This window comes from Brachycentrus maculatus, unplaced genomic scaffold (genome assembly GCF_059751285.1).
Source record: "Brachycentrus maculatus isolate JH-2025_06_01 unplaced genomic scaffold, ASM5975128v1 h1tg000239l, whole genome shotgun sequence".
Classification (NCBI taxonomy): Eukaryota; Metazoa; Arthropoda; class Insecta; order Trichoptera; family Brachycentridae; genus Brachycentrus; species Brachycentrus maculatus.
In genome coordinates this window covers 285177-310166 of record NW_028280990.1, presented here as the reverse complement: position 1 = coordinate 310166, position 24990 = coordinate 285177, and the positions used below count along the sequence as shown (strand labels likewise).

The window sequence follows — 24990 nt, the reverse complement described above, 5'->3', positions numbered from 1 at the left end:
GAGGAGCGGCTTCGCTGGCGACGCGAAAGTCGTGGAAAAATCGTTTGATTAAAAAATGGACTCGTAAATCGTAAGTAATTCAATTTGGATGTAATATTACTTTATTTTAAAGTTATTTTGCGAGTTGTCATGCCGTGGTAAAGGTTTTATATGAATTTTAAATGTTAAACACGATGGCGAAGCGTGGAACTAAATGACAGCCGACAACGCTCCTTGTGTCGAAAGTTTCAATTTGCAAATAAATATTGAGAAGTAATGGTCTAATTGACATTTGTATCGCTTATATCCTAATCCATTCAATGGGAAACACTTGATTCTGTGTCCTTTGTTAAATTTTTTGGCATAATGATCTTCTACGCGTGTTTTTTTCGGCGTGGCTTCGCTTGTTTTTAAACTTTGGCGTTCACATTATACAAAATCTTCCTAAATATCGTCGTAAAATTAATTTAAAGATAATAACCATTTAAACCCCTAAATCTGCTGTTTATTCAAAGAAAAATATTAGCAAAATAAGACTTTTTAAAAATATAAATTTTTAGACGCTTTTTATTATTTTTTTTTAATCTATTTTGAGGTTAATTATCTGAAAATTTTATGTTTGGGTCCAAATAATTTATAATTACGTTTGACAATAGTATAATTTAACGTTTATAAAACAAATACGCCACGTTTTTATCAATTTTGTTAGTTATTTGAGCAATTTTGTGCAAAAAATCGTTTTTTCTTTCGATTCATGACGCATATGGTATTAACTGCCAGTGACATACTGTACAATAAAGCAGAAGAGAGACTTCTATTTTTATATTCCGTCGTCAGGAATCAAACCTGGGACTGCAAGCATGGTGGCCAAACTTACTAATCACTAAACTAACCATATTGTGGACAAAGCTGATAAACTTTTCAATGCATCATCTCAACTATCACAAGCTGTCTTCGTATTTAAAAAATGTTGCAATGGTGCATAGGGCACTGCATTAAACAGACGAAATGTTAACTTAACTATGATTGGTCGTAAGCCCTGTGAATACCCAGACTTCCATATTTTTTCATTAATTGATTTAATTAATCGGCAGTCACTATGCGGCAATATCTATCCATTTTTAATTTAAGTATTATATACTGTACAAGACCTGCATTGAAAGCTGTCCCACCGCATTCCCAGATCTGATACAGAAGCATCTAGGCTTCCTGACAGACCTTCTCTTACAAAGCAATTTTTTGTTATTTTTAACTAACTTGCGAAATTTATTGAAAATTTGAAACAAAATTATATCCCGATTTTACTGTGAATTAACATATAAAAGCTTTCAATATCCCTGTCACTGCCAATCTAAATAAATACAAATTTTTAAATCCACCACTAATTTGGTTAGTTTAGTAATATATAGTACTAGGCCTCCAGTCAAGCACCTTCGTCCATCTATCCTAAGACATATCGCTCACTCCTTTCAACAACGTCATATATCAAAAATCATAAATTTTCAGTTGTGCATGTTTTCGGAATGCCCAAAAAATGTACTATATCCCAGCATAAGCGGCATATTTTATACTTAATATTTACCCGCTTACAGGGCAGAAAGTGTTGTTTTTGCATTTTGAAGAACAGATATTGTTTAATTATTATTTTAAATATAGTAAATATTTTTCAAATGGAGGAAAAACATTCAGGTTTTACCTAAAAAGATCTGTTGCACAGTAAAAAGTTCAATAAGTGGCTTGATATTTATTTTTAATATATTTTATTATATTTTTAAACTTTAAAAACGATCTACTGAAAAATCATGTTTTTTTTTAAATATGACGCTGTTGAAAGGAGTGAGCGATATGTGCCACATGACCTGCCCAGTTTGACTTTTGTTTTGCGGTTCTTTGAGCCACATCTGTTACCTCGGTCTTTTCCCTTATCCAAACATTAGTTTTTTGGTCCCTGAGGGATATGTTTAGCATCCTTCTCTCCATTGCTCTTTGTATCACCCGGAGTTTATAAATGATTAGTTTTGTTAGGGTAAATGTCTCAAATCCATATGTGAGCACTGGGAGTACACATCGCTCACTCCTTTCAAGAACGTCACAAATCTAAAAACTTGATTTTCAGGAGAATGTTTTTAAAGCTTAAAAATATAACACAATGTATTAAAAATAAATATCAAGCCAATTATTGAACTTTTTACTGTGCAACAGATCTAATTAGGTAAAACCTGAAGGTTTTTCCTCCATTTGAAAAATATTTAGTATATTTAAAAAAATAATTAAACAACACCTTTTCTTCAGAATGCAAAAACAACATTTTCCGCCTTGTAGCGGGTAAATATTAAGTTAAAAATATGCCGCTGTTGCTGGGGTATAGTACATTTTCTGGGCATTCCGGAACATGTACAACTGAAAATTGACAATTTTTGATTTATGACATCCTTGAAAGGAGTGATCGATATATATCCGCCTCTGTAGTGCAATGGTCAGCACCCTCATCTACCGTAATGGAGGTGCCGGGCAAAAATTGACGATTTTTGATTTATGACGTTGTTGAAAGGAGTGAGCGACATGCATGGAAAGTTTTCCTCGTCAGATGGATGGGAATGTGTAATGATTTTAGGACATTTGATAATTTACCAAAAGTAGCCCGTCCTAAATCTCGCTTATCCAGTTTAATATGGGAATATTACCCCTTCACAGTTTGACTGTGTGTGTGTGTGTGTGTGTTATCCATATAAGGCAGGCCATTGTTTATTTTACTTACACACATGCTCTCCTCGGCTCTCTGCATAAGAAGGTGATTAGTAATTTGAGTCAGTGAAATATTTTGACTTGACAAAAATAATTCTCATATTATATCTGTCTTCTTTTCACACGGGATTATTCCTTGATGTGTGAGCGGAAAGGCAACGTTTTCAGAATGCATTTCGTATGCCTACATAATTTGTTTGTTTTATGTGTTGGTATGCCTTATCTGGAAGTGTTTTTTTTATGACTGTGCAGTCGTAAAAACACAATATCTCCCTTCTTCTCGCACTCTCTTGTGCTTACGTGAAAGAGTGAGAAGGCAAATGTTCTCAGCCATGGGATATGTAATATACCATGGTCAGTCTCAAAGATGTAAAAATATCAGATAAAGGGACGCTTGTAAAATTTAGTTTTGCATTACTTTCCGCTGGTTTTCTGTACTGCACGCACTAGCGGGTGTTTGCAGCAAAGCCTGTTATTAATTGACATGGTTTAAATCAGTGGTATGCAAACTCAATAAGGATGTGAGCTACTTTCAGAAATTGAACTTGTCTGGTGAGCTACCTATACAAATTCCCTCTTAATAGTTTTATTTTTTATCATCACCCCTTATCATACCATACATAATATTTTTATAATTAAAATATATCTTTTTGTTAAATACCATTTATATTTGAAGGACTAACCTTGTGATTTTGTGATTTTCCATTTTATAATTGAAAGGTAATTTTGTTTTAAAATCACTATTAATATTTTATTATAACTTAATTATAATATCTACCGGTTTCGAAGCTAACTGCTTCTTTTTCAAGACTGATTAATATTAAAACGCTATCTACTTGACAAAATTCAAAGTATTTTGGCCGTTAGGCAAAAGAGCTTGGGTAGATGTCAAGTGGCTTTATTTTTTGTGTCGGTTAGCAGTTACAGCTAAAAGGGATCAGGGATGTTGAATCCTTTACTTGTGTATTTATTAGTTGTAAATTATTATTAATTGCGTTTTTAATTTCTAATATTTCTAAGTAATCTAATTCAAGTCCTCTGTTGCATGTGTGTAATACATTTAGTCCTTTACTTTTATCAAATGTGTGATTATTTTCTATTAGGTGATTGCCGAATTCTGATTAATTATTATTATTTAGACATCTTGTATGCTCTTTGCATCGGATGTTAAAATTTCTAGAAGTATAAAATATTTGAAGTGATTTTAAAACAAATTTATGTTTTAATTATAAAATGGAAAATCACAAAGTTATTGTTTCAAATATAAACTATATAATATTTTTATTTTATTTTAAATGTTAAACGCAGCATCGAGACTAATTTTTGGAATTTCTAAATTCAGTCACATCACCCCACTACTTCACAAACTCCACTGGTTACGCTTTCCCGAAAGGGTTGAGTATAAACTCTGCCTACTCATGTATAAATCAATACACAATATGGCTCCAGAGTATCTTAAGGAGCTGTGTATTCCAGATGAATTGGTTGATAGACGTCTCACGCTTCGATCGGCTACAACATCTGCAATGGGCAAAGTTATCTTACCAGCTCGCAACCAACGCACTGAATTTGGCGAGCGTGCCTTTGCTGTTGCAGGACCGACGGCGTGGAATGCTCTTCCACCAATGGTTAGAAATAGTGAGAGTGAGATGATCTTTAGAAAAAGACTAAAAACACATTTGTTTGCTAAATCATTTCCACCATAATATTTTCCCCAATTCATTCACCGTGAAGCGCCCTTGAGGTATTTTTTTACGAAAATGGCGCTATATAAGTTATTCAATTTTATTATTATTATTATTATTAAATAAATTAGAACATCAAATTAACCTTAAAGTTAACCTTTTAAGCATTTCATTCAAATTTAGCCCATGTTTTATTTATTTTTGGAGTTCAGTAATAAAATTTACTACACAAATTTAATATCCTACACGAGCCACCAAAAAAGCCTTTTCGAGCTACTGATAACAATGTGTTAAATTATCTAACATATGAGAAGAATCCAGCGACAGTGCATTTAAAATCTTTCATAAACCAATGCAATTTGGATGTTCAATAATGGCGCTGTATAAAGCCAACTAAATGGTTGTAAGGGTGCGGGGTGCAGGGAAATAAGTGCACTTGACTTTTTCGGAGAAGGGTCGCGTGGACGATTGTTTAGTTATCTAGGGTTAAGGCAAAAAAAAGGAATGGGTAAATGATAAACAGTTAATTCTATGAAAATTGCAAAATAGTTTATATTCTGAAATTTTTCTCTCTTTTTTGTTTGTATATTAGGTTAAAATAGATAAAAACAATAAAAAATGTATGTAAAAAAAACTCCACGGACAAGACACACAAGGTGGCTAGGTGGGTCTCTGCAATTTAAAAATAAAAATTGTTTATAATTGTTCTTTAAATAAATATATATTATTTATGTAAATAAAAATAAGTAAAAAATAAATCAATAAATTATCTAACACCACAGATGCATGGTGGCATCAATCCCGAGAATTCTGAGGAAAATTTGACCTCTGACAGGCATCAAAGATTGGTTGTGAATTCTTGTATTCGCATTTTCTTATCTCTTTTTATATACAAAGAAGACATATTGTATGAGAGATTTTTATCTTTGAATTTGCATTTTTAGTCTGGTGTAAATGATATCACCCTGGATACCGAAATATCTGACCCGACAGGGTTACGCTATCTTTTAAGAATTATCATACAGTAAAACCGTGATATAACGGACCTCTATTCAATGCTCTTCAGATATAACGCACAAAATATCACGTAAAATGTAAAAATAATTAAAAACGCTCTGATCATTTTATTTTATTCTTCTTCAAACCCTTTTCTGCACCTGGTGGTGCATAGGGCACTGTATGATAAAAATGCAGTGTTGTCTTAATCGTTAACACATGTAGGAAAGGTCCACTAGTCCAGGATAAATATTAAATATTGTGAAAAATAAATTAAGTGAAAAAATCACTTATTATTATTTCATCCCCCGCTGAGAATCGAACCCGGGACCTCTATTACGGTAGACGAGCGTGCTGACCATTACACTACGGAGGCGGACAAAATTATTATTACTATGGCGGATTATTGACTATTCGTCACATAACGAAGTTTAACTAGAGAGTTGATTATAAAATAAAACAGCAAACTTCAAAAGTGCAAACAAACCTTAATTCCTTTTAAAAGCACGTTTATCGAAAGCAGTGTAATGTGCCGAGCCATTACACTACCGCCTCCGTAGTGTAATGGTCAGCACGCTCGGCTACCGTTCTGGACGTCCCGGGTTCGATTCCCAAGGGGGGTAAAATAAATATAAGTGATTTTTTCACAGTCATATTTATTCAATATTACCCTGGACTGGTACCTGAAGCGGGAGGGCTGATCACCTTTCCTTCATGTGTAAACGATCAAGATAACACTGCGTTTATATGACGCAGTGCCCTATGCACCATTGGGGTGCGGATAAGGGTTTTATTTATTATTATTATTATCGAAAGCAAGCGCGTCAACATCAAATAGCAACGTCAATTCACGACAAGTGTCCGAAGACAATAGATATTATCTTTTTTGTGTTTTGTATTGTTTATTTATATCTTAATACAGTGTTCATATATTAAAAAAAAAAACATTTTTTGATTTATTTTAAATCTATTTTTATCTAACGGACTTTCTGCTTGTACGAACACCATCTCCCCCTAATTAGTCTGTTATATCGTGGTTTTACTGTACTCTCTGTGTAGCAGTCACATGATTTGTGTAAATATAGAAATGTAGCATTCTTGATGCTACTGATTGACACAAATGCTTCGCTCGCATGCATAGTCTTAAAAACTTTATCACGTGTTGTAAGTCTGCGGACGCATTATACGGAAGTGGAGGGCTGATAACCTTTCCTTCATGTGTAAACGATCGAGATCGATTGATCGTTATGTGTATATAGTTTGCCCGCCTCTGTAATGTAATGATCAGCACGCTCGGCTACCGTTCTGGAGGTCCCCGGTTCGATTCCCAGGGGGGTTTAATAAATATAAGTGATTTTTTCACTCTAATATTTATTCAATATTACCCTGGACTGGTACCTGAAGCGGAGGGCTGATCACCTTTCCTTCATGTGTAAACGATCAAGATAACACTGCGTTTATATGACGCAGTGCCCTATGCACCATTGGGGTGCGGAAGGGTTTTAAAAAATAAAAAAATAAAAATGTTCTCCTGAAAAATCAAGTTTTTTGATTTGTGACATTCTTGAAAGGAGTGGGCGATATATGTATACTAATAAGGGTTGGGGTTGATGAAAAAACCGCCTGCCAACAATGTGTTAATGTTATATGTTTTCATGCACCAACACTTATTTGCTAAAAATATTAATTGATCTAGCCAAAGAATGAATAGTGTACTAGCGCAAAGACACTCTTTTTTATAACTCCAAAACTGTTTAATTCATTCCATAAAGACTATATGATAATAATAATAAAACCCTTATCTGCACACTAACGGTGCATAGGGCACTGCGTCATATAAACGCAGTGTTATCTTGATCGTTTACACATGAAGGAAAGGTGATCAGCCCTCCGCTTCAGGTACCAGTCCAGGGTAATATTGAATGAATATGACAGTGAAAAAATCACTTATATTTATTTTACCCCCCTTGGGAATCGAACCCGGGACCTCCAGAACGGCAGCCGAGCGTGCTGACCATTACACTATGGAGGCGGACTATAGACACTATAGACACTAATTATCTAAAAAAAAAATTGATTTAAGATTTTGCTGAAATTATAATTAAAAAAAAAAAAAAAAACATATCCAAGTAGCTTCTTCTTTTAATTTATAACTCATATAGTACGGCTGTCCAAATTTAAAACACAGTAAGGGACATTTTTTTTGTAGTAGTTTTTTTTTGCATTTTTGGACTAAGTAGAGTCTACTTAGTCCATAAATGCAAAAAAAACCTACTACAAAAAAATGTCCCTTACTGTGTTTTAAATTTGGACAGCCGAGTATATGTATGCTTATGGTTCACATATTTTTTTTGTTTTCTGTTAAAATCTATATTTATGGTTTATATTAGCACTTTGATGTATTTATATTTTTAACATCTATTGTATTCTTTCCAGTACCCTTTATAAAACACCTTAAATAAAATGTATACCCACACACAGACCATGCCTTTGTATGATCTTTTTTTGTATTAAAATGTATTTTTGTTCTTGTAATTATAGTATATTGCGTTATGCCAAAAAAATCTATTTAAAATTTCTGACTATTTATGAATTTAGTTACCGACCATTAATGAATTAAGAACTGATTTATATATTTTTTTTTTAGAAGTTAAGTTATGATGTAAAAATAAGCACCAAATATGGCGTCAGGCTACACCACCCATTCTACGTCAGCCGCCGACAGAGCGCACGCCTTGCTGGAGTCGGGCCTCTACTCCGACCTGGACCTGGAGATAGAGTTCGAGGGGCAGGTGAACATGTTCAGGGTGCATCGCTGCATCCTGACGCTGGCCGGCTCGGTGTGGGCCTCCGCGGTCAAGTGGGCCGAGCATGGCGTCCTCAAGATCACGCAGTTCCCCTTCCCCATCATCCAGGCCATCGTGTACTTTGCCTACACCGGGCGAATCAACTTCCAAGACGTCGCGCAATGCGCCTGCATCGTGGAAGCCTCTCACTTCTACGACATGCCGGAGCTCCAACACGCCTGCGGAGAATACATCCAGAATCTCTTTTTAGCTAGCAAGATCACCTTGAAAGAGATGGTCGACATCTTCAATGTCGCGTTGGTATACGACTCTCAGTTGATCGTCAACAACTGCTTGGCGTTCATAGAAGACAACACAAAGAGGTTCTTCGAGAGCCCCGAATTCCTCAATCTCACTTTGGAGTCTTTGAAGATCTTCGCCGAGGGGGAACGCAAGGTCTGCTCGGACGAGTACCTCGTACGCTCCATCCTGCGGTGGGCCATCCACTTCCTGTCCAGATCGCACGCCCAGGTCAACGGCCACGTGCTGAAAGACTACCTCATCCAGTCCAACCTGATCCCGTGCTTCGGCCTGGAAAAGTTGAGCTCGGACGAGTGGAACAATCTCTGCCAAGATTTTCCGGAAATTTTCGCAGGTGAGAAAGACCTATTCAAATCTAGCTTAGAGCCGACGCCGTGCGACCAACTAGTCAATAAGCGCGACCTCAGTTTGGTGAGGGGGAAAAATGAGATTTTAGAAATGCGCATTCTCGTCAGGTGTCCGCCCCTGGAGATGTGCGAAGAGTTTACCTACACTGGTCCCTCTCGCACCTTTTCCGTTTTCTCTCTAGAGATTGAGCCCCGCCTCAACCTGGCCAACTCTTTGCACCGCGGGCCGTACGAGGAAGAATTCGCCGTCTCGATTCAGGGCGTCGTCGCGCACTTTAAAGGCTTCATTAAGAAGAGAAACGGCACCGTCGTTTACTTCATCCAACCGGTACAGCTCAACTTGATAGACAACACCGTGTTGAAGTTCACCATTAAACTCTTCAAGTGCGGAATGTATTGGAAAAACTCCAATTTCTCTCTTTTCGAATCCGATTTCTTCCGCCTCAAATCCGGCATTATAATGAACATAAATAACGTCCTGGATAAGTCGTCTTCTTCTTCTTCCTCGTCCGTATCGGCATCCGTCTCTCGATCGAATAACGCCTGATTACGAGTCGGATTCTTTGTAAATATTAATCATTTTTCCAAATTCGCCCGATGTATGTTTTACGAACATATTACGCCCAAAGTTACAATACACACAATTGTGTATGAATTATTTTTAATGGATAAATATTTAATTTTAAATAATTGCGCTGGCGCTCAAAACCTACACATATATAGCTTCCCGGACAGAAGATTCATTCCTCTTGAACCTGGTTCAAGATGACTACATTATTCCTTTGCTATTTTGATTTTTGGACATTGCTATTTTTGACAAAAAATGCAGCTTTATTATAATTATATTCATATTTTGTTGTAAAAACAAACAATTGACACTTATGATCTTCTCTCTGGAAAACTCCATATTTATAATAATCATGCGTGTCGTCATACCCGTAGAACAATGGAAGTGGCTGTCATCAAGTCGGCAGAGGAGGGTTTTGACTTCTAAGCTAATCCAATATCATTCTGATTACATTACATACTGCACTGCTATGTAAAATTTCAAAGAATCTAAAAATTGTCATACAATTTTTTTTAATTTCTCATAACGATAGTTGATCTATGACAGGCGCCGTGGCGTAGTCGGGTAGACGCTAGACTGCGACACTGGCGTTGTGGGTTCGATACCTGCCAATTTCTAAATGAATTCAAGAAATATTTATTTTCAATTGTTCTAGATTCTATTATTTTCCGTCAGTTTATACCTTTTAGAGCTTTTGTTTTTCTATCGATTCTTTTAATTTTCATACACTTTGACAGTTTTCTTTTTATCATGAATTTTGTAGTTTCTTAATTTTTTTTTAATTTGTAAAGATGATAAATTTAAAAACAACACTCAAATGAATGACACAATCACAGATTTTTTGACCGCAGAGTCGAATTAACGTCTACAGACATAAATCATAGTTTAGTGTTCTAAAATTTTTGTATTATGATAACAATTCATAGCTGTCGTTATACTAGCTCCGTATTTTAAAAAAAACTGCCTTTTTTTTCTATCTAATTTTTGCAACCGCCATTGTTCTACGGTGTTGACAACATTATACCTATCCCATTTCTTGTTAATTGGACAATTATCCTTCTTAGACTAGTTTAGTTTAGCTTATAATTGAGACGTTGGTACTTTTTGGAATGTATGTACTAAATTAATGCACTTTACCTGTATTAGTAGCATTTTTTTTATCCAACGGATATCATTCAAAATTATTTTTCATATTGAATATTTAAATAATTTTATTACCCTATGGGTACTCTATATTTTATACTCTATACTCTATGTGACTGTAACGACGTATATTTAATCAAATCAACATTTATTTTCTAATCTTAATTCTATTTTTTATATTGGTCATTGGGTATTATAATTTAGGATTGATTCATCTTGGAAGGAACATAGATTCCTAGCCAACCTATTGGTGACACATATAACAATGTCATATTTGTTTTCTCCATTTTGTCGCTATTTTAAATTTATGTCGTTGGTTGAATCCGTCATGTCTTCCTTGTTTCTACAGGAATTATAACGTTCGTTGATTTGGTATTAACTTTGTGGAATAACACGATGATTTGAGTATAAAATAAAACACTTGTATAAGACTGCTTTTGAGTTTTTTAATGTAAACAAGACTAGTTTTGAGAACTACAGATGTTCTGATTGACAGAAAAATATTCTCATTAATTGATTTGGCAGTCGCTTCGTGGTAATACGCCCTCTTCATCCTTCACTGTCCCAAGGACACAACTCTAAAATTTACATTTAGCTTCACATACGGTGCTAAAAAATGATACAGAATGCATCGAAACACGTGTTACAATAGATTTTAATAAAAAGTGATGTTTATCAAGTAAAACTTAAATTAAAAAAGAAAAAATATTCACTGTTATTTATTACATTAACACTTTAACAAGCGTACGCTACATTGGCATCCAATTTTAACTATGTGTTATCAACCACATATGCTATATTGGCGTCTTCGGTTGTATGCATGACACTTTTCTTACTTAAAAAAAATCTAAAATTTACATCTCGAAATTTCAGTTCTCAATGACAGAATACTAACGATATATCTATTAAAATTACTGATATCTGCCGAAAAATTGGATATTTTTATATAAATACCTTAATAATAACCTCCGCAGACGTAAAACCACCTGTCCGAAATGGGTTAATGAAAGCTTCTGTAGTTCTCAAAACTAGTCATGTTTACATTAATAAACTCAAAAGTGGTCTTATATGAGTGTTTAATTTTTATATTTAAAGAAATATACCAATTGACTTGTGTTATTATTATTATTTTTACACTGAACTCCCCATTTTATACGGTAAATAATTTCTGCACCATACCGCATTAAAAAAATATATTAAAATTTGTAAAAATTTGGTAAATAGATTACTTGTATATCTTATATAAAAATCAGTTCAGAATATTAAAAAAAAATCATTATTCCTTCTTCTTTAGCCTTCTGTCTTCCACTGCTGGATATGCCTCTTCCGTATTCTTCTGTCTATTGCTGCTTACAGCCAGTTTCTACCCCCCCTCAGCAGCTATTTGTCGGACCATCTTTTTTGAGGTCTTCCGACTCCTCTTTTATTCTCCCAATCCTAAAATCTTAGGGGTCTGCCTTGTGGGGTCCTGTCTTGCAACATGTCCCATGAATTTTGAGTCTTGCTATGCGATCCGTGTATCCGCTTATTGTGTCTTGATTCTATTTTTAAAATACTTTAAAAAAATCAAAGGCAGTAATGATTCAGCTAGTCTCTCTTCTCATACCTCTCTGCGTATAGTACTGAGCAGCATTGCATTTCATAAAGGCATGTAAACAGTGCATACCCTAATAGAATAGAACAAGTATGGAAAACTGTGATAATAATAATAATAATTAAAAACAAAAAACATAAAAAATTTAGTTTTCTCAGTTATTTCTCCGCGACTAAACACGCATTATTAAAGTATGACAGATATGGTAAAAAAAAAAAACACGTTTTTCCTACTGCCTACTCATATTAAAAACTCTGTGCACGCCACTGCTAAGCAGTAAGTACATGCAAAATGTAACGAATTCCAAATTCCTAATGAATATTAGATTTTTCCTAATTTTTTAGCATCGTGTTATTTCAAACTGGTGTAAAAAGGGAGTTCAGTGTATTATAACCTTAATAAAATGTCAATAAATAAAAAACGCTATAATACCCTATTACTGATTGCATTTTTGTTTTATATTAGATTTATGTTTGCGTTTCTTTTCTTTTTTTTTTTACTTAGTTGTTAGTGCGTTTTTTTTATCTGACAAAATACTTTTTATTGCTCTAATCTCATATTAATAGTTACTAAGTTTTTATTTTAAATGTTTTATCGAAAGGGTGAAAAAAAAAATGTTGATATACATACTATTTTTATAATGTAAACGTTTATGATTGAATCAATTTTGTAATAGAGTCGGTGGCCATAGTTTCCATGTTGGACCCCCACTCTGTTGCAACTTGAATTGTATTTTTTAATGTGAGCCATTTAGGCTTGTATGAAAATGATGTTAAATTCAAATGCAGTAAGACTTCGCTTATCGTAAGATGGAAACTGTTTTAAACAAGATCATACAAACTAAATCGTAACACATTGTTAGCGGAAAACGCTTGAAAGCGTGTTTTACATACATGTTGGTCGAGAGCGCGAGATATAAGCGTTCTATTTGCTCACTTTTGGTAGAGCGCAAGATGTCAAAAAACATTGTACAGATCGGAATCACTTGTTATGGATATACGACCCTAATTTGTGTACTAATTTCAATTCAATTTTTCAATTCAAACCCTTATCCGCACCCCAACGGTGCATAGGGCACTGCATTATATAAACACAGTGTTATCTTGATCGTTAACACACGAAGGAAAGGTGATCAGCCCTCCGCTTCAGGTACCAGTCCAGAGTAACATGGAATGAATATGGATTTAAAAAATGACTTATATTTATTTGACCCCCCTGGGAATCGAACCCGGGACCTCCAAAACGGTAGCCGAGCTTGCTTACCATTACACTACGGAGGCGGACAATATACTAATTATTTTATGAAAAAACCATCCGACAACAATGTGTTAATATATGTGGAGGTCCTCACCAAAATGTTACATTTCCAATATTGCACAAAAAATTATTTAAAAGCAAATCTGTTCTGTTTACTGTGTTCTATCAAAATCTTAAGTAAAGTTGCGACAAAACGTGACCAATCCCGTATTAAACCCATATGAAATCATTAAATTGCACCAAAACGTAACAATTTTACAAGCTGGAATTCCTGATTACTTAAAATCGTTTATAATGGAAATGTAACGTTTTGGTGAGGACCTCACACATATACTGTTATGATGTCAAAGCAGACGCGTGTGTGTCTTAAAACAACGTAATTATGCGCGGTAACAGAATAATAAAACAGTGTTAAGTGAAGCAGCTTTAAGCGGGGTCTTACTGTATTTGCATACTTTAAAAATATTAATATTTCTTGAAAATTCCATGGAGAGTGTGGACAAACCTTATATATAAAACAACTGGGTAATTTAAAAAACTGACAATATCTTAGTTTAGATTTGTATTTAGACGCCTAGGATGTATGTCATTGAAGATGTCCACCAGATCATGTCCCCATTTTCCATCCCACTACTTTTCATCTTCATTTTCCTTCATTTCTGTCTTCCCTCACAATCTTACCCTTGCAGTCAGGGTCCGTTAATTAGAACAACGATAATTCGTAATAATCTCTCCATTTTCAACGTCACAAAATTGAAAATTCCTTATAAATTTTACACATGATTTGAAAATTCGCTAGTTTCGTAATTTAAATTTTTTTATTTATTCATTCTTTTGTAATAATTAAAAAGAATTTATTTATTTAAATTTACATATTCTTCTAACCCTTGTCCGCACCCGATGGTGCATAGGGCACTGCATCGTATAGAAGCAGTGTTATCTTGATCAGCTCAAGGAAAGGTGATCAGCCTTCCGCTTCAGGTACCAGTCCAAGGTCATATTAAATTATTATTAGACTGGAAAATCACTAATATTTAATTTGACTCTTTTGGGAATCGAACCCGAGACCTCCAGCACGGTAGCTAAACACGCTTACCATTACGCCACGGAGGCGGATATTATGTATCCAATAAAAATAATTCATTTTATTTATAAAAAAAAATTATTTACAATTTTTGAATTTTTTTCATTGGATAAATATTTTTCAAAATTTCGTTTTAAACATTATACTTTGACATTAACGGCAGTTCTAGAAATTCCTTGAAAATATCAAATATTTCTTGGCGATTCTGTGATTCGTAATATGTAAAAAAAATGGCTTGATTTGGAATTGACGGACTTACTGTATTTCTTTATCATTTTCAATCCTCTGTTCATCCCTCATCATCCCTCATCATCTCTCATCACCCTTCCAATATACCCATTGCGATTGCTTCACCACATTTCACCCGCACACTGTCTTCTTCGACTGCATCTGAGCGCAACTATCCATGTAAACTTTGTAAATTGTCTCCAATGTGCATTGCGAATGTTGTGTCCCCATGATGCGTCTGCAATTGCGCGATGTGGCAGCGCATTATCCACGCAGCGGATCCTCCGAATGCGCCAACACCTCCGAGTCTGCCAGGCGCTCTTGCATCTTTACGAAATGTTTGATCTTACGATACATTGTCAAGGAAAATATGTTTTTCCTAATTGATATTGCACTGATTGACAAAATTTTACTTTTTATCTGTTAAAATTATTAAAATGAGTGTTTTTATGGTAGTTTGTACCATAAAATGTCTTTAAAAAGTCTTCACAAAATGTTTGATCTTACGATACATCGTCAAGGAAAAAATGTTTTTCCTAATTGTCAAAATTTTACTTTTTACATGTTAAAATTATTAATATGACTGTTTGTTATGGTATATTTACCATAAAACGCCTCTAAGTCTGTCAGGCGATCTTTCATCTTTACAAAATGTTCTTTACAAAATACATTGTTAATAATTTTTTCCTTTTGGATTACACTGATCAATAAAATTAGACTTTTTATCTGTCAATATTATTAAAATAACTGTTTATTATAATTTATATTTTTCTCTGATCACAAATTTGCTTTGCATTTTTTTATAACGGGTATGGTTTTTTTGGAATACATAATTAAAAGGTTCATACTGTGGTAATGTGATTAGTTTCATTAAGTTGCATTAATTGATTTGGCAGTCACTTTGCGGTAATATCTATCCATTTTTAATTTAAGTTTTACTCGGTAAATATGTCTATTTCTTAAAATCCACCATGACACGTGTTTCGATCATGTATTGTGTTATGTACTGTATTATGTTTGATAATGGTGCGGAATGCATCGAAACACGTGTCATAATAAATTTTAAGACATAGAGGTATTTGCCAAGTAAAACTTAAATTAAAAATGGATAGTTTTATTGATCTTATTGCATATATGTATTAACATTTAATTTGCCAGTGCCCTTTAAATTTACCTACCATTTTGCGTAAGGGTAGTAATTGCATAGTGGGAACAATAAATGTCACAGGCTAAAAAAACTGGATTATCTCTCATAAAACCCCTTACACTCTCACCAAAAAAATGTGTAAAGCTTCTAGACTGAGTACCATCCAAGAATAGCTACTAATCTTCTTCCTGGCTCCATCCCAACTTGTCGTCTTTGCGGAATGTTGAGATCAGCTCTCCTCGTCCTCAGCTTGTAGGTCCTTCTGTCATGGACAACGTCACCTAGGTCATGCCTTCAAACCATGTTATCATTCTGCAGCATCCATGATCTTTTTGGTCTTCCTCTAGATGTCTTTTGAGGATGATCCATGGCGATTGCCTGGTTCACAATATGATCAGGTTCTCTGCGTCCTATGTGCCCATACCATCTCAATTGCCTTTCCTCTACCTTAGTATTGACACCTGTTACATCCAGGCTTTCACGAATACGTGAACTCTTTATTCCGAGAATTGCTACTAATAGTTCCAAATAAATCCGGAAACTGGTGTCGAAATCACGTAGTATTCTGTGAGCTGACCACAAAGTGTTAACCTGAATCAGGTGATCAAGGTGATCAGCCCTCCGCTTCAGGTACCAGTCCAGGGTCATATTGAATAAATATTAGACTGAAAAATCACAAATATTTTTTTTGACCCTCTTGGGAATCGAACCTGGGACCTCCAGCATGGTAGCCTAGCGTGCTGACCATTACACTACAGAGGCGGACATGTAGTTTTTAACAATTTTCTACTGTATTTTGCTTAGGGAACATCCTTTTTTCTTCTTTAGCCCTCTGTCCTTCACTGCTGGATATAGACCTCTTCTGTATTCTTCCATTTCTTTCGGTCAGTTGCTGTTTGCAGCCAGTTTTTACCCCCCACAATGTCTATGTCATCGGACCTTCTTTTTTGAGGTCTTCCGACGCCTCTTTTATTCTCACAAGGTCTCCATCTTAAACTTTTAGGGGTCCATCTTGTGGGGTCTTGCAACATGTCCTACCCATTGTCACGTGAGTCTTGCCACGAGATCCATGATATCAGCTATTCTGGTTTTGCTCCTAATTTCTTCATTTCTTATTTTATCTCTTAGGGTTTTATATTACATCATTTTTAGTGTCCAGTAATTGTCTGCAAGGATATTTAGATTACATTTGACTCATCATACAGATCTAAACTTAACAGGAGTGACTCACGCAAAAAACGCGCTGAAATTATCAAGTTTTTTAGACTTGTTTTGACAATGGTGTGTATTTGATGTCTTTAAAATCTATATTATCACACATTGTTGACAACCAACTCCTTTTAATAAAACTGTAAGAAAATAAAGCTACAATCGAACAAGACACTTGTTATCTGTAAAATATTTGACTGTAATATAAATATATAATATTCATTTATTTATTGATTTGGCGTTTGATTTGTAGAACTCCATCTTAATTAATGTATTAATTTTAAATCAAACACAGATTTTTTGAGTGTACTAAGTTGTATTTTATTTTTTTGTTGGTAAAATACAACTTAGTAGACTTTAAAATCTTTGTTTGATTTAAAATTAATACATATATAATATTCCAAAAAAAATACCCCGTTGTACAATTTTGTTTTTGTTTTTATTAATATTTAGGGTGTGACAGTACATAAAAACGTCTGCATTTATTTTTTTGATAAAATCACTGTCGACCAGCGTTATTCGCTACCTAATGATAATATTGATCGTAACAAAAAATGCTACTTTAAAAAAAATTCAACAAAATTAAAATTAGTCAATAAAAATAGAGCAATATTTTTTAAAAATTTATCAGTGGAATTCTCAAAATTTATTTGATGTTCAATTTTAACAAAACCAAAGACTAGCGAACACCTAATGTCAAATGCTGTCATTTTTACAATCTAATATTGATCAAGAATTTAAAAAAAAGGAATCAGAATGAGTAATAAACTTGCAATAATTCCTGTTGAAACATGTATGTCATAACCTCAGTTTCTGACAGGTCCATGACAAGTGCTTAAATATGGCATTTATCATTTACAATACTCTAGAGCAGTGGTTCTCAAACTTTTATGGCGACGGAACCCTTTTGAAATACTAGATATTTTTCAGAGCCTTAAAATGAGCAAAACCTGATTTCATGTTTATGTTTATGAAATAGCGCCCAACAAGAGAGGAGAGAGATAGGTAGCATTTCTGTGTTCCCTTATACCTACTCGTACAACCTAAATTGTAGCGTTAATGTAGATTTATTTTATTGCTTGCGCTGCGGAGCCTTCGCATAGGGCTTGAGAACCGCTGTTCTAGAGGTATATTTTGAATTGTCTTTGAAAATTTTGTAAAACATGACGAATGAATTATATATTGTTTAAACATTCATTTTGCGGTAAAATTTAATTCAATTATAAATAAAACACTTGCTTTTAACCACTATAGTATTTTATTTGTACGACTAGTTTCAGAAATTACAGATGCTTCGAATATAAAATATTGTGAGTGTACTGGCAAAAAACATTAACTCGAAAATATGCAATTTTGACTTTTTCAACATTCTTTAAATTGGCAAAATACACTAAGTAGTTTGAAATGTCATATTTATGTGGTTTAAAATTAAATTCAACTTTGAGCTTAAAAGTTTTAAATAACAGGAATTTTACAGTTAATGTTTTTTGCCAGTATACCCACGATATGTTTATATTCAAACCCGTCGATAGAAGCGTCTGTAGCTTCCGAAACCAGTCATAACAATATAATACTCAAGTGGTAAGAAACATGTGGTTTATTTATAATTTTATTACGAATGAGGCTGTTTTTTCTGGCATACGGCTCCTGGGTAAACATAATAACATTTTATCTGGGTGAAGGCAGGATGCGAATTGCCTATAGATGATTATTGCTGTGATTGTGATTGACTTTGTAATATAATATCGCATTGTACTGTGGAATCTTTCATAACTAGCATAATTCATTCCAGAATGTTACTCGTAAAGCGTAACATTTTTTGTTTTGACTGGCGCAGAAGTCCCGACTCACAAGTGAATGATTAAAGAAAACACTTCGTTTTTTACCACTCGAGTTTTATTATAGACTACATGTTTCAGAAGTTAAACTTCCATCATTCAGGTCTGTATAATAACTAAAATATAAAATTGTTCTATAAATAAGGAGAGGAAATTATTTTATTTGTAGAACAATTTTATATTTTATATTTTAGTTATTATACAGATCTGAATGATGGAAGTTTAACTTCTGAAACATGTAGTCTATAATAAAACTCAAGTGGTAAAAAACGAAGTATTTTCTTTAATCATTGTAACATGTCTTACCACAAAGTTAATGCCGAATCAATAAATAAAACACAAGTGAATGTCGTGAATAAGAGACTTGCCCTTTCTCTTTAACTCGTTACGGGAAATGTCACTCGTTAAGGGTGCAACTTATTCACTTTTTTTTTGGTTGTTATTCGAATTATTCGTTATGAGAGGTTCCACTGTATTAACTTGAGAGAAATTAACCAACTGTTCTTCAAATTATCAATATTGAATCTTGTACATAGTTTACCATCAACAATACATTTTAATGAATTTTTTACCAACCGTAGCTATTAAGATACTAGCGTTAAGAGATTTTATTTTAATTGTTGTCTAATAAAAAATTGAAAATAATTTAACCGACTTTGTTTTTTTTGATTTTGCTAATCCTTTGTATACTGTAAATATATTTATTTGATAAAGGTTATATGTTTTGTATGCGATGTTAGAGTGTATGATTTAAATGACACTTTGAAGGTAAGTATTGTAACCCTAGATTACGGGACGTTTGTAAAATTTACGACGGACATCCAATTTGTTCGAAGCACCGAGATAACACACGTAAAGAATGTATAAACAAATAGTGTGTATTTAAATTTTGTACCCAGATTTTATGTTTGTATTTTATATAAAGTTCTCAAAAAACATGTTACACTTATTTTTTAAATGTTTTTAGTAAGCGTTTTTGGTAAAATGTGAGTTTTTCTTATCATTGTACATTTTACGATATTCCCGTATTGACACATTTGCTTGCGAGAAACGCTTAAAAATGTCTTTTACATACTGGGAGACGCTTATAAGCGTTCTATTTACTTACTTTTGGTAGAGCGTGAGATGCCGAAAAACATCATAATTGAAGATCATAATTGGGTTTGCGGTTATTTGTGATTAGTTTATAACCCTAATTAGTGTATTAATTATGGTTGGGGTTGATAAAAATACCGCCTGACAACAATGTGTTAAGGTACATTGAAACAAGTTCCGTGGTGTAGGGCTAACACGCGATATAAATAAATCATCTGACGTGGCGTACGGTATTTTCATGCCATGACAGTATTTTCGAGAAAAAACATTTTATAATTGAAAGATAATTTGGTAACGACACGTGTTTCGATGCGCTCCACATCACTATCAGACCATTTTATAATTGAAAAATAATTTGCTAATTACACTATTTTGTGACACGTGTTTCGATGCGCTCCACATCACTATCAAACAACGCATGCGTAATTTGAGAGTTGTGCCTTCGGGACGCTGAAGGATGAAGAGTGGGTAAGAAGAAGTTGTTTTATATTTTTGCAGTATTATTGTATACTTAATAATTCTTTTAGACATTTTTCTTTAAAAGTATGAATGTTTTCAATTTATATAAAGGGAATTTAGACCCATGCAATTTACGAAATCTTCTCGTAACTGCGTTTGGCCCACTCCATGAGGAAATTTGACAAACCTTTCAATTCTTAGTGAAATTCCCTCATAATTGCGTTTGGTTTAGTTGGGAATTAAACATACAATGTTGGCAAAATTGAATTGTAATTGTGTTTGGCTCAATTCAATGCGAATTTAAACAAACTGTGCAATTTGCGAAATTGGCTCATAACTTGATTAAATCAATTCAATGAGAATTTAAATAATCCAAGCATTTTGCGAAATTAGCATTATTTTATTAGAATTTAAACAAAATTTTCAATTTAATGAGAATTTAAATAATCCAAGCATTTTGCGAAATTAGCATTATTTTATTAGAATATAAACAAAATTTTCAATTTAATGAGAATTTAAATAATCCAAGCATTTTGCAAAATTAGCATTATTTTATTAGAATTTAAACAAAATTTTCAATTTAATGAGAATTTAAATCATCCAAGCATTTTGCGAAATTAGCATTATTTTATTAGAATTTAAACAAAATTTTCAATTTAATGAGAATTTAAATAATCCAAGCATTTTGCGAAATTAGCATTATTTTATTAGAATTTAAACATAATGTTCAAAATTAACTGAAAACTCAGTTTTGTTCAATGTATTGTACATATTTGGAATTCAAACAAACCTTGCAATTTGTGAAATTGGCTCTATTTAATAAGAATTTAAACAATCTGCGAAATTCGCTCAAACTGTGTTTTGCTTAATGTATTGGGAATTGAAACAAACCTTGCGATTTGCTATATTGGCTCTATATAATTAGAATTTAAACAAACCATGCAATTTGGAAATTGGCTGATAACTGTTTTGCTAAATTCAATGCGAATTCAAGTCCAAATTCAAAACAAACTAACTGTAGTTTATCTTGGTTCATTTCAGAATGAATTGTGTGGAATAGAGCCACGGAACGGAACGACGCAACCAAAAATGTATATTAAAACACATCAAGAAAAATTGATGTAAAATTGTCAAAGAAATACAAAAAATTGAGTTTTTTCCATGGAGAATTCATGAGAATTGACTTTTGGATGGGAACAAGTCCGGATGAGATGAAACCCGGATAATCTACAGGATAAATATGGATTATTTATAAATTAGGCTATTAAAATATGATACCTTGTTATTAAAAAACGTTACATAATATTTTTTTCAAAATATAATGTAGGATAGTGACTACAAATAGCTATATATTATATAAGTTGATTGACTAAAACTAAATTATAATGATAGTTTCTAGTCTGCGTGTTTGTCAAATATATTGTCAATCATCAAGAATTGTTTTTTTTTCATATAAAAAAAAGTATTATTGAACTGGTCACAATTTAAATTTCCTCACAGACCTTGTTTGACTTGTCTGGGATCGGGAGTATGGTCGTACATGGTCATATGAACAAAATTTTCCTCAAAAGAGTATGGGCGTATTTATTTATTTTTATATTTTTCACTAATTTATTCTACATTTAATAGTTCCTAATGGGACAGGAGTTTACACTTGGAGTAACTGTGCTATACGCATCGACCCACTTAGAAAATTGAAGAATAAAGAAATATCAAATTAAACACTTTTGTAGGGAAAGTGGCAAGTTAAAAACCCTACGCCAAGTATGGGTGAAATAAACGTTCGTGCTTATAACTAAATATAATATTTATTTCTAAAACACCACTTGTACTGCCATCTGTGGTTGTTTTTGAACACCAAAACCACACTAAAGATTGTATTTGTTTTACCCATGATATATTACTTAAAACGATGTTTGTATGACGTCATCGTAATGACGCTGTCAAAGAAAACCAATGAAATAATATAAGAAGTGAAATAATAATTATTTTCATCTCACCAATAGATGTCTCTAGTGAAGTTCTAGTGATTCAAGATCAAGGTTTCTAAACTGGTTCATATATATATATATATATAGAACTTCCAAGAATTTGAGTAGTGTGGTTGTCGATAATGGGTAGAATTGGTGAATGTTACATGTGTGTAAAGTGATCACTTAAACCAGCCTATGACGGTCGCCAGCCCCGTAAATGCCCAGACTTCCATATTCTTCTTCATCTTTGATGATATGTCAAAAAATAAAATAAAATAAGGATGATTTTGATGTAAATTGTGTCAACTGGCGTTAATTTTTTTTTTCAAGAAAATACGATGCTTATATAATAGCATTGACTTTGATATAAAATTATCAAAAGTAAGAAAAAAAAATATATAAAAAACCTAACTCCCCAGGTACAGTTTTGTACGCAGAAACTTACTCATGGACAGTTTAAAAGTTACCTTGTTCTATTAATTACGCAGAAATGTTGGTTTTTTATTTATTTTTTTAAGGTGAATTTTACCTATTTTTAAATACAAAAACGATATCTTTCATAATATTAAAAAAAAAAAAAAAAAGATGTCTTTCTTGAATATAGATATTATTTATGCTCTTATTTTTCTATTGTTAGGCACCCTTGAGTTAGAATTTTTCTCAAAACAACCTTTTAATTTTTTGTTTCTCGAATAATAATGCTTATAAAAACATGATCTTTCTATAGCAAAATTTAATTTTTTTATTCTTTTTGATTCAGATTATATATCGCTCACTCCTTTCAAGAACGTCATAAATCAAAAAAAAAAAATTTTCAGGAGAACGTTTTTAAAGTATAAAAATATAATACAATGTTTTAAAAATAAAATCAGCCACTTATCGAACTTTTTACTTTGCAACAGATCTTTTTACGTAAAACCTGAAGGTTTTTTCTCCATTTGAAAAATATTTAGTATATTTAAAAAAATAATTAAATGACCTTTTCTACAAAATGCGAAAACAACACTTTCTGCCCTGTAACGGGAAAATATTAAGTTTTAAAAATGCCGCTTTTTCTGGGATATAGTAAATTTTCTGGGCATTCCAAAAACATGCACAACTGAAAATTGACGATTTTTGATTTATGACGTTCTTGAAAGGAGTGAGCGATATCTTAATAAATTCGCATTAATTTATTATTACAAATATATATACTTCATATAATTTTATTAGCATTTGCTATTTCATTGCAAAAAAAAAACTCCAGATAAAAAGACACCGAAATTTTGTTTATTTCATTGATAACAGCTATGTGAACGAGACGTAGATTGAAAATTTAAATTTGTTCTATGACATTACGTTATTTTATGTTTTAGTTAATTTATTTCATTATTTAATTTATTTTTTACAAATATGCTCATGTGGTATCGTGTCCTGGTCCATTTATTTCAAATAAAGTACAAATAAAATTTTAAAATACTTATCGTTTTATTTTTTGGTTTTATTTAGTTTGTGGAAACAAAATGTATTACAGGTTGTTATCTGCCTTCATAGTGTAGTAGTTAGCGTGTTAGGTTACTGCGCTGGAGGTCACGGGTTCGATTCTTAGGAGGGTCTAAATATATATCTTAGTCATTTTTAACTGATGTTTATTTATTAATAAATTTAAGAGTAAAAAATTGATGATTTTTATCAGTTATTTTTCCTTTGACGTGGATTGCCACTATATTACTTTGGTTAGTTTTGAGATGATATGGCAACACCAGTATAGATACGTATTTTTATAAGACAGGTGTGTTTATATGGTTTGGATGTGTGGAATGAATGAGTGAGGAAAGGACGGTAAAATACATTTATGAGGCGAATTTAGTTGGAAAAAGTAGCAGATGGAGGAAAACTTGGCATAATCAGGTTTGTCAAATACTTGAAAGCGGTCAGGACAGGAGTCAGGTATGTATGACGAGATGAATGAATGTGGAAGAGTTGAAGAACGTTGGTAAAAACAGGAGTAGCGTGGGGTTCTATTCCTTCTGCCTACTCCTGCGAAGCAGTGTGATGATTAGTCAGTGTAGATAAGTCCAATCTTATATCAGAATTGTAAATGATACATATGATAAATTTCTGTTCCATATTTTTTTTTACTCTTCGATAGTTCTTTTTCTTCTTTTTCTAGATCCTAAGGATCTGTTTGTGCCTCCGCTTGTAGCTCTTGGGATGTTGACTCTCAGCTGTCTCCACCTTTTTGGAGGTCTGCATCCTTCAGGGATTCCTTGAAAGGTAATACGTGGAAGTCTGTCATCTGACATTCTGTTTACCTGATCATTCCAGTATCACTTTTGTTGTCGTCCCCACCTCACGATATCCTCCGTCTTACACATGCTCCGGATGTCGGTATTTCTTACTTGGTCTCGCAATGTGTTTCCGGTTATGGATCAGAGGTTCGAAGTCAAGATTTTGTTCTAGAAGTATCTGCTCTTGCCTCAAAGAACACATCGCTCACTCCTTTCAAGAACGTCATAAATCAAAAATCGACAATTTTCAGCTATGCATGTTTTCG

At 33.2% G+C, this 24990-nt stretch overlaps 1 protein-coding gene across 7 annotated transcripts; it reads left to right on the top strand.

Moving 5' to 3' along the window:
* LOC148306509 (uncharacterized) lies at positions 1 to 23038 on the top strand. 7 transcript variants are annotated; one of them, XM_088264890.1, is made up of 3 exons: positions 1 to 70; positions 8053 to 8846; positions 21523 to 23038. In XM_088264890.1, the coding sequence occupies exons 2-3, from the start codon at positions 8087 to 8089 to the stop codon at positions 21525 to 21527; spliced, it is 765 nt and encodes a 254-aa protein (XP_088121016.1). In that variant the 5' UTR covers positions 1 to 70; positions 8053 to 8086; the 3' UTR covers positions 21528 to 23038. The 7 variants fall into 7 exon arrangements, with proteins under 7 accessions (XP_088121016.1, XP_088121018.1, XP_088121011.1 ...); XM_088264892.1 differs by having other exon boundaries at positions 8056 to 8846; positions 21523 to 22175; XM_088264891.1 differs by lacking the exon at positions 1 to 70 and adding an exon at positions 3141 to 3276 and having other exon boundaries at positions 21523 to 22175.
* Positions 23039 to 24990: the final 1952 nt, after the last annotated feature.

Bases quoted from the DNA above. Each gene is read 5' to 3' on its own strand.
- LOC148306509 (XM_088264885.1), top strand. From the start codon at position 8,087: ATGGCGTCAGGCTACACCACCCATTCTACGTCAGCCGCCGACAGAGCG.